Source organism: Haliotis asinina, chromosome 2, assembly GCF_037392515.1.
Source record: "Haliotis asinina isolate JCU_RB_2024 chromosome 2, JCU_Hal_asi_v2, whole genome shotgun sequence".
Taxonomy (NCBI): Eukaryota; Metazoa; Mollusca; class Gastropoda; order Lepetellida; family Haliotidae; genus Haliotis; species Haliotis asinina.
Genome location: NC_090281.1, coordinates 27,634,273 through 27,650,836, shown reverse-complemented (window position 1 = coordinate 27,650,836; position 16,564 = coordinate 27,634,273). Strand labels below are relative to the sequence as shown.

The window sequence follows — 16,564 nt, the reverse complement described above, 5'->3', positions numbered from 1 at the left end:
CCAACATGGCTCCAAGGTGTGCAAGCTATTTCTGGTGTTCTGGTGTAGTATTGCTAAATATATTGCTCATATATTTATTCACTTTTTCAAAAAAAATGAAATTTGAAGGTGTGTATACGGTATATAGTGGGATGTGAACTTAATAACATGTGTAGAAAATTTCCATTCAAGAACAACGTCACTTGTGTTTTTCATCCATTGAATCAATAGATCAGTATCAAGATATCTAATGTCAGATAGATAGATAGATAGATAGATAGATAGATAGATAGATAGATAGATAGATAGATAGACAGACAGACATAGACATTCAGGTAGACCGACAGACAGATAGACAGACAGACAGAGAGACAGACTGATAGATTTTATTTTCTCCAAAATTGAAGATACACTGAAAGGCAAAAGAAACGTCGTTTGTGAACGTGGTAATAACTGGTGTAATTTTACACACCATATTTATGACGACCAAGGCTACAATGAAAAGACAACAAACTGTTATTGGATAATCAATAGTTTAATATTGCATTTCTGGTTACTTGAAACATCGTAAACATCGATGACGTCACTGAAGGGAGCGAGAGTCAATACCGTGTCTGACCACCGTTGGCAGTGACAACTGCAGCGCACCCCCTGACCACGGAGTGTACCAGCCAATTCACAAAGGCCATAGGAATTTGTGTTCAATTTGTTGTTGTCGGCCGTGGTCTGACGTCATTGAGGCGTCTATGGATCTCATCCTACAAATGCTCAGTAGGGTTTAGGTCTGGGCTCAGGGCTGGGCATGGCATGGTTTCCACATTGTGTTGATCCAAGAATGCTCTGATGAGTCTGGCGGTATGTGCACGTGCATTGTCCTGCTGGAAAACATGGTTCCGATGACGTGAAAAAAAACGGCACAACGTGGGGTCTAAGGACTTGATCAATGTACCGGACAGCTGTCACACCATTTCCTCGTCTTGGACCAAGGTTGTGGAAGATTACAGGCCCAAGTGTCTGGTTAAGCCTGATTCCACCCCATACCATGATGCTCGGACCACCCCAAGCGTTTCTCGCCATCACACAAGCTTCTTGGAAGCGTTCTCCCCCACGACGCCAAACCCTTGTCCTCCCATCGGCTACAGACACACAATATCGACTTTCATCCGAGAAGATCACTCTTCTACAACGTCTCTGATGCCAGTGTTGACGCAGTTGTGCCCAGCTTAGACGTTCACGTCGGTGACGTTGTGTAAGAACTGGACCATGAGCAGGACGTCTACAAAACAGATGGCTGGCTTCAAGGCCTAACCGAACTGTACGGTCGCTGATCGCACTTTGATGGATGCCGATGGTGCCTAGAGCTGTGTCTTTTGCCCTACTGAAGCGACCTTGCACGTGTTGACGGGCGATTTGACGGTCTTGGCGTTGTGTGGTTACCCGGGGACGACCACTACGTGGACGGTCATCTGTGCTGTTAGTGGCGTGGAATCGCTCTCTGAGACATTCAATCGTTCTAACAGTACAGTTGAAATCAATGGCGATGACAGAAGGGCGTTGTCCAGCATGAAGACGTCCGATGGCCTGTTGACGTTGATCTCTTGTTTACCGTGGCATAGCTGCTGTAGTCAGGAAACGACTGATGTGCGAGCAGTGAGGGTGGCAATTGATGCCCATGAGATGCACGTGCATTGTGCTTTCAATGTTGAGTTTGGGTGAAGTGATCCTTGTCCAAAAACAGTGAAAGGTAATCAATTTTCAAGAAAAATGTTTTCGGACAAAACTTTATCTTTTTCACTGAAGATAATGTTTCATAAATGTTGGTTGATTTTATCAAGTGAAAAACAGTTGACCTAACTATGTCATTGATATAAATTTCATGAACTGAAAACTACGACGTTTCTTTTGCCTTTCAGTATACATACGGAGGATTTAGCAGATATTACATTTTACGTTTGGCGCTCTTCCAAATAGAAACCTCAACAGTACATCAGCAATGCAAACATATACAAAGGTTGTAACATCCAACAAATCATTAAGGGATATAATAAGATCAACAAGAGATACAATAGGATCAATAACAGCCACAATAAGATCAATAGAAATATATGCTTAACAATTTCTGAAGCTATTTTGCCACAAAAGCTTTCTTTAGATTGTTTAGAAAAAGTGATGACACGGAAGAGATAGGGTATGTCATCTAAATAATCTTAATAATTAAAAAATTTTAACCAAAGTTTGTTACCAGCAGCTGGATTGCATAAGAAAGAATATCTGTGGACTCTGTAGTTAAATTCAGAGGTAACGACATTTGCTTCAAACTTTGAGACTTTATGTTTTACAATATCTGACCACTGATTCCTAGTAAAAAATGCAGATGAGTTACGACAAATGTCAATACATTCGGTAAGACTATATTTACAGGTTAGATATAACATATGGTGTACAGGAGACGATTTTCATTTCAGTATATTCTGCATCACTATCATCAAAATCAGGTAGTAAAGAATCCCAGGAACAATAACCTTTAATCTATAGACGAGTGATACAAGTCTAAGAGAATCTCTGGCACTGACTGGGCTGGTGCGTTTGGAGAATACTCATACTTTTTAACAGTACATTAAGTACTTTTTTCTTTTTTTATCGTATTGATAACGTATAGTACAAAATACAAGCAAATCGACTACAGGGCAGTATAATACGTCCTTATATGCGAACATCATGCACAGGGTGAAGACCACTAAATTACATTCCATGACTATGGTTAACATTGACATTTTACTAAACCTTTCACATATTAAAACAGTACGGCTAAGGGTAGATTTAGTGGTGTTTATGTGATTTTCAGTTTAAGCCGCTTTTAGCGATATTCCTTCAATATCACGGCACTGGAAACCTTAAATGATAGTCACAATTGGCCCACGTGGAGAATCGAACCGTGTCTTCGGTGTGACCTTTGGACGCTTTAACTTTAAACATTACTTCTCCGCCCACACAGAAACTGGAACAACAATAGAATCATAGTATCATAGATCCCTTAATATGACGTTCTCTCCCATTGTTAGGCTGAAACATCCACTTCATTGCAAGTCTTGATATAATCGGCGTACGTCATCCATTGGCCTAATTGGCTGACGCTCCGACTCAGTTTACATAAACACCATTTTTCAAATTTGCGGATATAGATAAGATCGATATAAATGCAGCTATGGGTTTCCTGACAAGTGTGCATAATGTACCAGGTGTTCATAACGACGCTAGCCGTTAAAGCAAATACACTGACAGTAGACGTTCATGATAGGTTTACCCTTTGGCAATAAGTTATCATTTCAACGGCGCCAGCATCAATGTAACGTCATGTTGGTGGAAATTCTGGTTTCACTCACCTGGAAATCAGTTATTGTGCTGCATGATTATAGCCATGGTATTGGTAAGTTCGAGTTTTTATGTCTGTTTTTCCTGTATTGTGTGTGTGTGTGTGTGTGTGTTGGGGTGGGGTGGGGGGATGGGGTGGGGGCGTAGTGAAACATAAATTGCTGTACACCTTTAGGTTGAGTTCTCTTCGGGATTCGAACCACTCTCCTCATTTGGTCGTATGTGGTTGTTTCAAGCCACAGACATGTTAGTCTATGCGAGAGTGAGGTTTTATGCTCTCTCAGCTATGTCGCTGTCTGTAGCAGACAATCACCAGTTCGGTGTCGTGTGCTGGGCATTATGTATCTTAACATTGAGAGTATGAACTGATTCCCAGTTCACCAGTGGTTCTGATGAGTTATATGCTAATTTCACTTCTGGTTACAGTGATATACTATTTGGTTTTTTTTGTCCTTCGATGACAGGTTTTTACAATACACCATTAATTACTATGTCTATACTTATTTGTTGTCGTCATGATGTGGATGATATATTGCCGATGTGACGATAAATTCTAACTCACTGACTCTGTTAAAAGCAATACTAAGTCGCTGGCCCAATCTCATGACATTAATGCTGTTATCTAATGATAGGTTTCAGATGCTGATAGGTTTTTATTACAAAGCGATGTTTCAGTCTCTGGCATTGGTCGTTCGCTGGAGGCATCAGATATTTCCTATGTGGACTATGAGATCAGCTCATCCACAGAGGAAAACCTGATGACAATCCTGAGAGATGTGGAGAAGGTGTTCCAGCCCCATCTCAACGTGCTGCTCCTGTGTGACGTCACTACCACTGTTTTAGTCTTACGTCAGATGGTACGTCAAACCATACATACATTTCAATGAAAGTATATACAAACACAAGGTAAAATTCTCTTTCGCCTTAACTGATGTCGTCCAGAGGAACTACAATGTCAGGTTTGTGAATTATCACTATACATAGCATGCTGAATGTGCAACATGATCGGCCACTGACCAGTCTTTCCTGGTTTATAAGTCCTCAGTTTATAAGTGATCTTTTGTTTTTAAGCTCAAGCAGTTCCCTGAAATGATACTAGTATCAACAAGCAGGGTGATGGTAGAAAGGGTTAGAACTTTGTTGCACCTTTGACGTCGTTAACCAATTTCAGTTGGATTATGCAAGTCGTCTTCTTCCTGAGCACCCTCGGCCGCAACTGAGATTTAGTAAATAGATGGAAATTATGAATCATGAAAATTAAATCCGTTTTAACAACTGTTAAGAAACTGAATAAAAAGCAAAGTTGTGAAAGTTCGATGAATGATGTTGTCATACCTTGGCATACCTTTTAAAGCGCTTTTTGTAAAAACGTTATACGAACTAATTTCCTATATCAGTCTAGAATCTGTGGAACAGGGTCAAACACCACGGTCGACTGGTGCCACGTCGCACGGGTACTGGTTGTCGGCAGAGCAGATGACTTACCTGTACTCCTGGAAAATGACATCAAGGTGGAGAATGTGGCGGTGCTGGAACTGCCTTCAAGTCGGGTGAGCTGTAATGGTTTCGTCAACAGATTTTGTTTAGTCCATACGACTTCTGGACAATATAGAAACTAGTACATGACGGCGAAGCTATTGATCCCTTCCTGCTCATGTTGGAAGTGTAATTCTAGAAGTCCCCCCAATGCCTTGTAATAACCATATGTTGGAGTTTACGTTGTGTGATCTGGATTAATGTCCCATATTGAACTTGAAGTTTTGATGCACATCTCCATTATCGCATAGACTTCTACAATCAATGCAAAATACAACTGTACATGAGGGCGATAGAAAGACTATCCTGAGATAGTACATCACCTACTTCTGTATACCATGCACAAAATGAATCACCTCTGCTGATGCAGACAGTATTCTAATGTATGGACTTGTATGGATATCTATCGTTTGATTTGAGCTGATTATCCCAAACAACAGTTATCTCTATCAAGTCTATGTTAAATTCAGTCATGTATGTTTGATATCAGGGAAATTCTACAACATCAAGGGTGTGGACACTAATGTTCCACTCTCGTGGACGCGCTTTCACGGACGTGGTTTTCTTCAAACTGGCAGCACGAAATCCTATGGACGTGTTTCCCAACGTTAAGTTTGGTTACAATGGACGCCAGCTTACTGCCGTAATGAAGGTTAGAAAAGATCTTATAGTTCACGGATCAACAGCATGAGTATCAATCTTTGCAACTGGAATACGATGCCATGTGTCAATCGGGTCAGCGAGCCTGACCATCCGATCCCGTTAGTCGCCTCGTACCACAAGCATGGGTTACTGGGGACCAATACTAACCCGGGTTTTTAATTTTTTTTCTTTTTGTGATCGAAATTAAGGAGTACCATATATTGTCTACACTATGATCACTGCAATCCTCACAAATGCCCTAATAATCGTATGGCATTTTTTGCGTTATTTTACGATACATGTAGCGTACAAGTAATGAAGACAATGGTCTGGTTCCCGTCTTGATAATGGAAACTATCCACATAATATTTATCAGTGTCTGTCTTTTTGATTTTGGTTAAGAACATGACACCAAAAACAAAAATAAATAAATAAATAATAATAATATCTTTACACATTTTCTGATGTCTCGTGAAAGTACACATGCTTTGTATGCCTTGTGTTCGTTGATTTATGCTGACACAACATTATCCCCAGCCAAGTGACGACTGCCTGAAAATTATCAGATCTGGACTAGTCGATTCAGTGATTGACATGATCAACATCGATCTACCTTAAAAGAGCTATGATGGCAAGCATCAATCACGTCAGAGAGCCTGACCTCTCAACCCCGATGCCTCATACGAAAAACATGGGATGCTAAAAATTAAGCCGGATGTTTTGAAAGGAAGAATGGCGTGACTAATCACTTGAACATCTCTCTCATTTCTACTGCTGTAATTGTTAAGGAGTACAGCTGTACTCCGGTGTCAGGTGACTGTTTTATACGGTTTGTGTTGAGGGGCAGGTGCTACCAATCTGACAGTTCTTGTTATGTGTATTTCCAGGAAAACCACTTTGGTTATGGTCACGTGACACTGAACAAGCGGAGGTTGTTTGGATTTTCTTTGGGTGTACTTAACCTTTTAGCAGAAGCTATGAACTTCAGGTGAATTTGTTTCATTGTTTGTTGTTTATGGCCACACGCAAGAATATCGCAGTGTTTGACGGCGATCTGTAATTAATCGACTAGACAATCCAGTGATTGACATCATGATCATCGATCTATAGAACAGGCATACGAACGATCGCAAGTCAGCGATTCTGATCGGTCACCTGTTACGACAAGCATGGGTTGCTGAAGACTAAATTTAACCTGTATATCATGAGTCTCTGCACCTCCATCTTTTATGTAAGTACATAAATTTTAACATTTCACTTCTGAGTGATAATATCGCGTGAAGCTGGTGTACATGTAACATGTTATAGCGGGCGTTTAGTTAACGTATCATGAAATACTAATGAGTTTTTGTACAAAGTTACAGGATCATACGACCAAGAGAAGATGATTGGGGCAAGAACATTAATGGATCTTGGACAGGAATCTTTGGCATGTTGCAGAGAAGGGTAAGATGTAGCAGATGCGTGAGAGGGTATCCTTCGGGACAAAAATATTCAGATTCACAATCGCAAGTAATTATAATCATGGTTTGTTCAACACAAGTTGTTTGATAGTTTTGTGAATAAGTTTAATAGACATCTGATCTAGTATTCATATTCTCAACAACAAGAAAAAGTCATCAATGTTGTCCTTAGTATGGTGATTTACCTGCAGCTGTTGGCGATATATGGTCTGTGATTATATATTGTGCAAATATTACTATTAGTAATATTAGTATTAGTAACGCTAGTTTAATCTAATTGTGAGATATATATATAATATCCACAAGTTCTATTTGAATATTTGGTTTTTCGTCAAGATATGACTGAAATATTGCCGATGCGACGTTAAATATTACCTCACTCACTCAACTTGTCACTCACTATGTCAACTTATCATAATGCTAACTAGTTATGCCTGTGTAACGTAGACACAGTCAAAGCAATATTTACATTGTTTCAAAATTAATCTCCCCGACGCATCTGTGTATTTTCTTTGGTACGTCAGTTTAGTTGTTTGTTGCAGGAGGCAGACCTGGCACCGGAGATGCTAACCATCCACATTGATCGCACAGCTGTTGCTGATTACATCCTGCCCCCTCTTGCTGAAAACAAGCAAATTATCTTGTACCGGAAAGAGGGTGACGTTGACGAGGACCATCTACTGATATTTCTACATCCTTTTCAAACTTATGTCTTTATTGCACTTGTGGTTTCACTTATTTCATATACCGTTGCCCTGTCCACTGTAAGAACGTTCTATAGAAGTAACGAATTTAATCCTCCAGTGACTTCAAAAGACAACAGTGTTGTCCAAAACATGGAAACAGAAAACAGTCGTCAAATGGAAATGCAAAGTATATTATCTACACCATTTGAGATGTTTGGGGCTACTTTGAAGCAAGGTGAGAAAATACGACGTTTCACAAAATTATAAAACCATTATCATGAATTGTTCAGTCATATTTGTCTGTGTACAGTGCTGCTTGGAGAGCATGTTTTGGCGGTTGTTTTATCAACCCAATTATGTATGTCTTGCTTAATTTGTTCAATGAATCTTATATACATACTTCAGAAAATGTTCCTTTTTAACTGGAAACGTGCAGTGGGCTTGTGCAGATTAACTCATTTCTGAATGTACAGATCATTAGCAGAAGGTGGTGTAATCTAGAAAGAAACGGTAGCTCCCAAATATTCAGGATATCAGAACTTTCCTTGTATTTGATATGTACAGTGTTGTGTTGTTATGGTGCATACTGGAAACAGGATCAACCATTAGGTCATCCAAGGTCTCGGAAAGGATCCTTCTCGCAGCATGGTGGATTTTCACAACCATTTTCTCTGCTGTCTACTGTGGGACCATCATGTCCATATTTGCTATAAGACTGGAAAAGCCACCATTTTCTAACCTGGCTGAGTTGGCAGCAAGAGACGACTACAAAGTAGGTTACGATGCATCAAGCATTACTGGAAATCTTTTTGAGGTAAATATAAGCACAAACATGTTTCCATGGAAATTCCAGAAAGCACAGTCATTTGGAAGTTCAGCATTTCTCATATATTTCCAGTTCATTAATGATAGGATATGGTTTCACGTTTGAAAGAAATGTCCTGATACACTGTAGATAAAACCCAGGAAAGATCAATCGCTACCGGAGACTGCCTGAAAGTAGCAGGGATGGTATCTCCAAGAAAGGCATATTTACAACTCCACCTATTGGTAGATTGCATTAGAAGCATGTGTTTAGGGTGACAGTCCTGGGTCTAGAGCTGTATTTTTGGAGTGAGTGTGTGAGTTAATGTTTAACGTCACATATATTGTTTTGAGATTACCCTGATGGTATCTTCGGATTTTGAATCCGTTACAGCGTATGTGAAAATCCTCGTGCTCGTATTTCAGAACATATCAACTCAGTGTTACCGCAGCTGCTCCCAAGTCAAAATACCAACAAAATCTAACACCCAAAGACGTTTTGTTCAATTTCAGAATTCAAAGTTGTCACATATCATGATAATGAAAGACAGGGTTCGAGATTCATCAGCCAGAGATCTTGATGTATTGAGTAGCAATGTCACCAAGCACATGCAAAAAGTCATGAAAGGAAAATATGCTTTCATTGGAGGCCCATCACTTATTCAAGTAAGCTATGCCGACTGCAAACTTAGTGTGACTGACACCGAATTCGGAAGGACTTTTGATTCTGTGTATCTTCCAAAGCAGTCCCCCTTCAAACACGACTTTCAGAAAAGGTATGTTTTCGTACGTCTATTTTGAGTGAACGAGTGAGTGAGTGAGTACGTTTTTACGTCGCTTGTAGCAATATCCCGGCAATATCACAGCGGTGGACACCAGACATAGGCTTCCCACAATGTACTTAGGAGAGAAATACCACTGGGCTACTACCCCAACCCAAGTCTACATTTTTTAAAACATTGGTCAATTATTCTAACATTATTCTACACTGATAAATTATTTTAGCTTTAGCAACGGTATGAGCCATTATATGGCAAAATTTGCCATAGTGCTTTGAAGTTCCTGATTGAAACAGATTGCACCGTTTCCTATATTAAGATGTGTGTCATATTGTCTTCACAAACATATAATCATGTCTTGAATTCATAATGCGACATGCACCGTTACCGCAATTGTAACACCATATAGAAACTGACCATACCACACAAAGATATAATGAAAAATGCTTTATATAATCATGAGAAATCTCAGAGTCAGGTTATTGATCCTTTCCTCTACTTATAATGATGTTTAATCTTGTCCTCATCAGCATGTCCTATCTAAGCGCCAGTGGCATCCTTCAGCGAACCTACCAAGAATGGTTCCCTCCGACTGAAGATGACGGTTGTCCTGAAGAAGACTTCCCTAAAGCTGTGTCACTGCTGAAGATCCAGAGTGTCTTCATCGCCATCGGATTGGGACTTATCTGCAGTGTTATCGTTCTTGCTTTGGAGATTGTGTGGTATAAGAAGAAACAGGCACACAATCACATCAACACTCATATCACCACTCAGAGTTGCCACAAGCACACAAGGTAGAGGAGAAAAACAGATCATAATTCGGAAGACTGTTCCATGGGTCGAAGATGCTATGCAGCTGTGAAACCCTCATTTGACAGAGGATATTGAGAACAGATGACCATCACCTTGGCATTCCATTGTTCGATGTGTGCCTGAATAAACCTCGTTCAGTGACACTGATATACATTTTTGTGTCAGCATGCTGATATGTTACATATTTAACCCTAAATGACACTTTTTGGTATCTTGTAGAATAGGAGTCGCTTTTCTGCCTCTAGTGGTCCTCTTGAGAGGGTACGTTAGTCCCCCAAATTTTCAAAGTCAGTTTAAATTTACTAGGATTTTGAAACGCAGTGTTCTCGTTATTTTTACTATGGCTAACGCTCACCAGCAGCTGAAGGGATAATGTAATCCAAGTATGGTCCATGCACGCATCATAAGTATTGTAAGTCCCTGTGGTCCCAAGTGTGGTTATCAACATTCAGTTGTTGGCGATCTATGGCCAGTTTTTAGTGAGTGAGTTTAGTTTAACGTCGCAGCTATATGGCGACGGTCTGTAAATAATCGAGTCTGGACCAGACAATCCAGTGATCAATAACATGAGCATCGATCTGCGCAATGGGGAACCGATGATATGTGTCAACCAAGTCAGCTAGTCTGACCACCCGATCCCGTTAGTCGCCTCTTACGACAAGCATAGTCACCTTTTATGGCAAGCATGGGTTGCTGAAGGCCTATTCTACCCCGGGACCTTCGCGGGTCGCCAGTTTTTATATTGTATTGTCGAAATAGTGCTGTTAGTCTTAACTTTCCACACTAGTTTTGATGCTAACTGTGAGATTCTAGTTGTTTTACTGTCTTTCATCGACTGTTTTTATGATATACATATATACCACTTTTATGTCAAATATATTCTCTTCACGACATGGTTGAAATATTACCGATGTGACGTTAAATATTAACTTACTCACTCACTCACTCTGTCACGAGTGTTTGTGCAGGAAGAATTTTGTGGCCGTGGTATAAACACACAAGCATCACCGACTGGCACTCACAGCCTTCTCCGAGACTGCCCGCATCACCAGGATGAAAGTCATGGGTTGAAGAACTAATCAGCTTTAGTTTACGATCCTGTTGATATCCGTTAACATCACTGATCCAGGTGTCAATGAATAAACAAGGTACTACAGATGACCTGTCGGACACATGGTCACATAACCATGAGAACATGTGGCGCAAGACAAAAAGTAGAATTACACTGGACACCAGTTGGGTCAGTGATACTTCCAAGTTTTTAGTGATATCCAAATATCGACCTTAGAAATCTTTGGAAAACGTAAACCTTAGATATTGTAAACCTCGTCAAACATATTTTGGTCACAAGTCAAGATGACATAAAAGTCGTTGTCTTTGAAATATATGAGGAAACGACATGTTGGATTGTAATATGTTAGCACGATATGCAGACAAAGGCTAAAACAATACAATTACCATTAACTAATATTTGTGTAAACTTGGAAGGATATTTGATGGACGGTTTGTACACAAATTCCTTATTGTTTTCTGTACCTAATCGGATTGATCCTAATACACTTATCGCTAAAAACATCATTTTCACATACTGACACAGAGTGAATGAGTTTAGTTCTATGTCAGTAAGCAATATTCCAACTATATGGTGGCGGTCTGTAAATAATGGAGTCTGGACCAGACAACCCGGAGATCAACAGCAGGAGCATTTGTGCAGCTGGGAACCGATGACGTGTCAACCAAGTCAGCGATCCTGACCACCCGATCTCGGTAGTCGCCTTTTATGGCCGGCACGGACTGCTGAGGGTCTATTGTACCCGCACCTTCACGGATCCATGATACAGACTAATACGCTGAAGCTGTTTAGACAAAGTTACAATTCATCAACCAACACGATGCTTGTGTTCCTTATGTGGGACTACGGTGATAAAGTGACAAAGAATGTAGGGGGTGTTTCTGAACTAGAACACCCTGCAGAAACACCCTGATAGAGCTTCAGAAACGCCTTGTTAAAACACTCTGTACAAACGCCTGCGGGAACACCCCAAAACACCGGTGCACAAATGAACATCCGATATACTACAAGGTCATCCTTCACACCTTTCTTAACTTATGTTGAAAGGAAAGACCAAAGTGTTTGAGCTCGTAGACAATACACCAGTGGACGTAGTTCCTGATTGGTACCATCTTTATTTGATAGATGTCAACACGCAATTTAATTTATCCTTTCCAGATCGGTAATATGATACTATGTGCCTCTAATTACCCTTCTCTATAGCATCCCGAATAGGCCTGTCCAAGAACCATGAACGTCTTGCCCCATTCATCTTCTCTCGGTGGGATAATCCTGAAACTAATAAAAAATGTCTTATGTTTTGTGATATTTACTAATTCAATAAAAATGAATAAAACTGTTACAGCAGTCTAGGAGAATTATTGACATGCTCTGACCAAAAGAGTACCGATAATTGTTTCATACAATTACACGCTGTTGTTTTACTGATTTTTTTGTGGTCAGACGAGGCTTCTTTCCAAATAGTCCCTAGTGTGGTGATCTACCTTCAGTTGTTGGCAATCTGTAGCCCATTTTGATATTGTATTGACCTCTATAGTTGAATTGTTTTGTATCTAATTACTAGTTTTACGTTTTCTGTGATATTCTATTGGTTTTACAGTCCTTCGTTGACAGGTTTTCATAATGTGCCATTAATAAATATGTAGTTTTGTAATTAATCGTTCTCATCACGATATAGCTGGAATGTTGCCGATGTGACGATAAATTTTAACTCACTCACTCACTCACTGATTCTTCCTAATAGGACTGTTCGACTTGTAACCTGTAAGATAGATTTGCCATCTCTATGTGTACAACACGTTCTTAAATATTAATCAATAAATGAGACTCAAGCAAACAAAAGTACTAGAATCTATATTTTTCTTTGAAAGTGTAATGCCAAATATGACATATTTTACATTGCACGACCACTGTCTGAATAGCAATGTGTATTTGTACTCATAATCACACCTGAAGGTCATAGCCAGCGTATTCAGTACACAACAAGAAAACTCGAATAACTTCCGCTTGTTCACTTCTATGTCCCCAAAGCCATTGCTGTTTTCCTGTAAGTGGGAACGACAGAAACATACACTTTATAAATGCCTAGTACATTGTGACATACTATCAACAATTTGATCCATGTGTTGATGGGGTTCAAGGGGATTTATGTAGTTTTGAACACAATTCCAGGTATATGGCGGCTGAGTAATGTCCAGACAATCCAGGGACTGATATCCTGGGCATTGAGCTGCAAAATTGTATCAAGCCAAGAAGACCATACGATCCTGTTAGTTGTCTCATTTGGAAATAGGTTATCAAAATGAAGAGATGCAAACGTAATGGAATAGATGTTTACTTTTCAACATCCGGTATCTTTATGGGAACACCATTGTCAGTCGGACCAACCTTCTTTGTTGCGTTCTTCCACTTTACGTATTAGAGAGGGTGTCAGTCGCATCATATCAAACGACGGGCACTAACTGGGCATATGTCTAGGTGACAGTCCGTAAAACAGATTTTATTTACTTTCAAGTATGTGTATTGCTACCTCCATTGTAACCAAGCTTCACGTTGGTGAACACGTCTGTAGCATTTCTTACTGTATAATTACAGAGTCACTTCCATGATAGCGTGCCCTTTGGTGAGGAACATCAGGGTCCACATTTTTAATTTTGTAGGATTCCCCTGGTATCAAGGGCGTATGCATCGTTTTTACACTGACTTACATATATGTTTGACTTTTCAGCGTTCATGTGCGACCCACAATATCAACTTGGACAAGGCAGATCATCTGACAAAGCTTTAGGTGGTTGAGGTTTGATGACACACTATTAAGCTGGTCACACAATGACAAAACACATACCCAGTTCCCTTCACCTAGAGTCAGACACGAGTGAAATGTGGGGCCAATGTGCTGTGTTTTGATAAGGACATAATTTCTAAATCACGTATTGTCGTCAAGAGATGTTTTAAACCACCAAACGACACGTTCAAACAATATCGTACCTGACACGAAGGAAGTTCTAGCACTGCCATATTCTCCAACGTGACGTTGTTCTCCAAAAGCACAGGCTGGTCATCTGATATCCCGACAACCAAGACGTGTGAGATGTGACATCAGTCGATGGAAGAGTTGGATCTTGTTCCACACACTTGGGACTGGTGCATTAAATATTTTATTTCAGTCATCACCTCGCTGCGAATTACAGTGATAACAGATAGATGAATGTGTTTGGGATAGATGAATGTGTTTGTGGTAAATCTGTTAAATCAAAATTGATGCTATCAAAGGTTAAGCCACAAAGATGCCCAGTGAGAAAATGATCCAGTTAAAGCATTGCTGTGTGGAAGCGAAATGTGTTTTTCATGGTGAAATCAATCAGTTAATTCATTTTGTAAACCAACTACACCACCACATGTACGGGTTGATCTTGGTTCTAGTCAATGGACTTGATTGTAGTCATATATCAAGGAATGCCAGCTATGCGACATGTATGTCTGGAATAAATATTCCGCACACACATATCAGTGCAATGCACTCGTCCCGTTACTTGAATCTAATTATTTAGACAATTCCATTCGTTTTTGTGCTGGGTCTTCCTCAAAAATAAGTACAAATCAGTGTTATGTGTATACTTATTTTGCCACTAAATTCCTGCTACAAAGTTAAACAACAGCACTTAATACAATCCTAGAAAGTGTAACAAGTGGAATTTATTCTAGGAAGGGTTTTAGAAACCATATAGTTCTAAACGATTCGTATGAATGTATATGGTTTGACGTACCAGCTGATGTAAAACTCATTCATTCAAAAACACATTTTGTTCGTCTTATAAGCACATCTGTGTCCATTTGTAATGGTTTTGTCCTTTCCTATACAAGTAGACAAGGAAGCCATGGGCCATATAATTAAATAGTTTCCCTCAGGAATGGATGGGACCTTTGTGATTCGTTTTCTATAGTTTTCTTGTGAGAGGATGTGGTTTGTTGGCATTTCGGTAAGCTGAAGACTAAAAGATTTTCTGATTCCTTGATAATGCCTCTATTAAATATCACCACGTTATCGTGAAGCTGTTAATATGACGTGTTATCTTTGCTTGATTGGATTCTTTATTTGTCCCTGGAACATGCATTAACAGCACGGAATTGGTGACTCGAATTGCCAGACGGGTAAGGGTGGATCTATTTCAAGACCGAGACAAAACCCAGTTTGCTGAATTGATCTAAAGTTTATTTAGTATAGTATAGCGGTGTCTTACTTTGTCACATCAGTTCGTGGGATTCGTACATGTCTACAGCTAGTTACTGATACTCACTTACATTTTAAACTCGCATAGATCATGATCATGTAAACAAGAACGGACTTTCAGTTCAATAAAAGCTGCATTTGCGTCGACATAGTGCTCTGCTGTTACTGAGGGCGATGACACCAAGGTATACCTTGGCGGTGAGGTAGCCTAGTGGTTAAAGCGTTCGCTCGTCACGCCGAATACTCGGGTTCGATTCCCCACATGGGTACAATGTTTGAAGCCCATTTGCTGATGTCCCCCACCGTGATATTGCTGGAATATTGCTAAAAGCGGCGTAAAAGTAAACTCACTCACTCACTCACTCAAGCTTTCCAAAACAAAACCAGTCTCGAAGCTCGAATTAAGGCCAAGAAGCTTGAGACTTCAAAATAATAGACACTGAGACCCGTATCACTTTCCTTTCCCCCACATAAAGCTGACGGCGAATGCTGTCATGACGGAAATACTGTTTAGAAAACGGCCTTGAGCTCAACAAGAAACACAAGAATGGAGTTCCACTTCAAATAATGTAACAGCTGCAACAAGATAGTGCTGTGAAATTAAGGTGATTAAAAACTGTGCTTGAGTGTGCTCGATTTCTTTCCTTGCCCCGCAAGAATTAACATGCAATTGGTGCCCTTTCTGATGATATACTAGTAGTCAGATGAGAATGGGTGTTCAGACTTCGTGAACGAAACAAGACACGGCCACTTGGTATGAGTCAGTATAAACATTCCGTGTCTAACATCGTTCACAGCTAATTCCTGAAACTCAACCCGGTCTAGTAATTTTCAAACTTACCTAGATCATGATCATGAAGAACAAGAACGGACTTCCAGCTCAATGAAAACAGCAGGTGCACCAACATGTGCTATCTCTTCCGTTATGCTGTCTCATTCGCAGGCTTGGGTGAACTGATGCACAGTTATATAATACGAGGAATCTGGTCCATCCATCTCGATTTCAACTGTTACTCTATTTGCTTTCATTCCATTCACCTGCTGAAAATGTGTTTGATTTGCTGTCAGTATTCCGGTACGTAGTTTGGCAGCTCACCAATAATAAGAATTGTATCTCTAAAGGCACATACACATAATTAGTCAATATTAACGTACAGATATGGTGTTCTAAGCACACAGAAAGAAAG

At 40.0% G+C, this 16,564-nt stretch overlaps 1 protein-coding gene across 1 annotated transcript; it reads left to right on the top strand.

The window, feature by feature from the left end:
• The first annotated feature begins 3,333 nt into the window (after positions 1–3,333).
• On the top strand, positions 3,334–10,059 carry LOC137271699 (probable glutamate receptor). Its single transcript, XM_067804120.1, has 10 exons — positions 3,334–3,400; positions 4,027–4,208; positions 4,749–4,896; positions 5,370–5,539; positions 6,417–6,517; positions 6,888–6,975; positions 7,535–7,913; positions 8,275–8,492; positions 8,996–9,258; positions 9,792–10,059. The coding sequence occupies exons 1-10, from the start codon at positions 3,334–3,336 to the stop codon at positions 10,057–10,059; spliced, it is 1,884 nt and encodes a 627-aa protein (XP_067660221.1).
• Positions 10,060–16,564: the final 6,505 nt, after the last annotated feature.

What these genes read in the sequence shown, in the direction of transcription:
- LOC137271699 (XM_067804120.1), top strand. Translation starts at nt 3,334, where the DNA reads ATGTTGGTGGAAATTCTGGTTTCACTCACCTGGAAATCAGTTATTGTG. An exon ending in TTTTAGTCTTACGTCAGATG is followed by an intron (nt 4,209 to 4,748) that starts GTACGTCAAACC and finishes TTCCTATATCAG; the next exon opens with TCTAGAATCTGTGGAACAGG. An exon ending in GCAGAAGCTATGAACTTCAG is followed by an intron (nt 6,518 to 6,887) that starts GTGAATTTGTTT and finishes TTTTGTACAAAG; the next exon opens with TTACAGGATCATACGACCAA.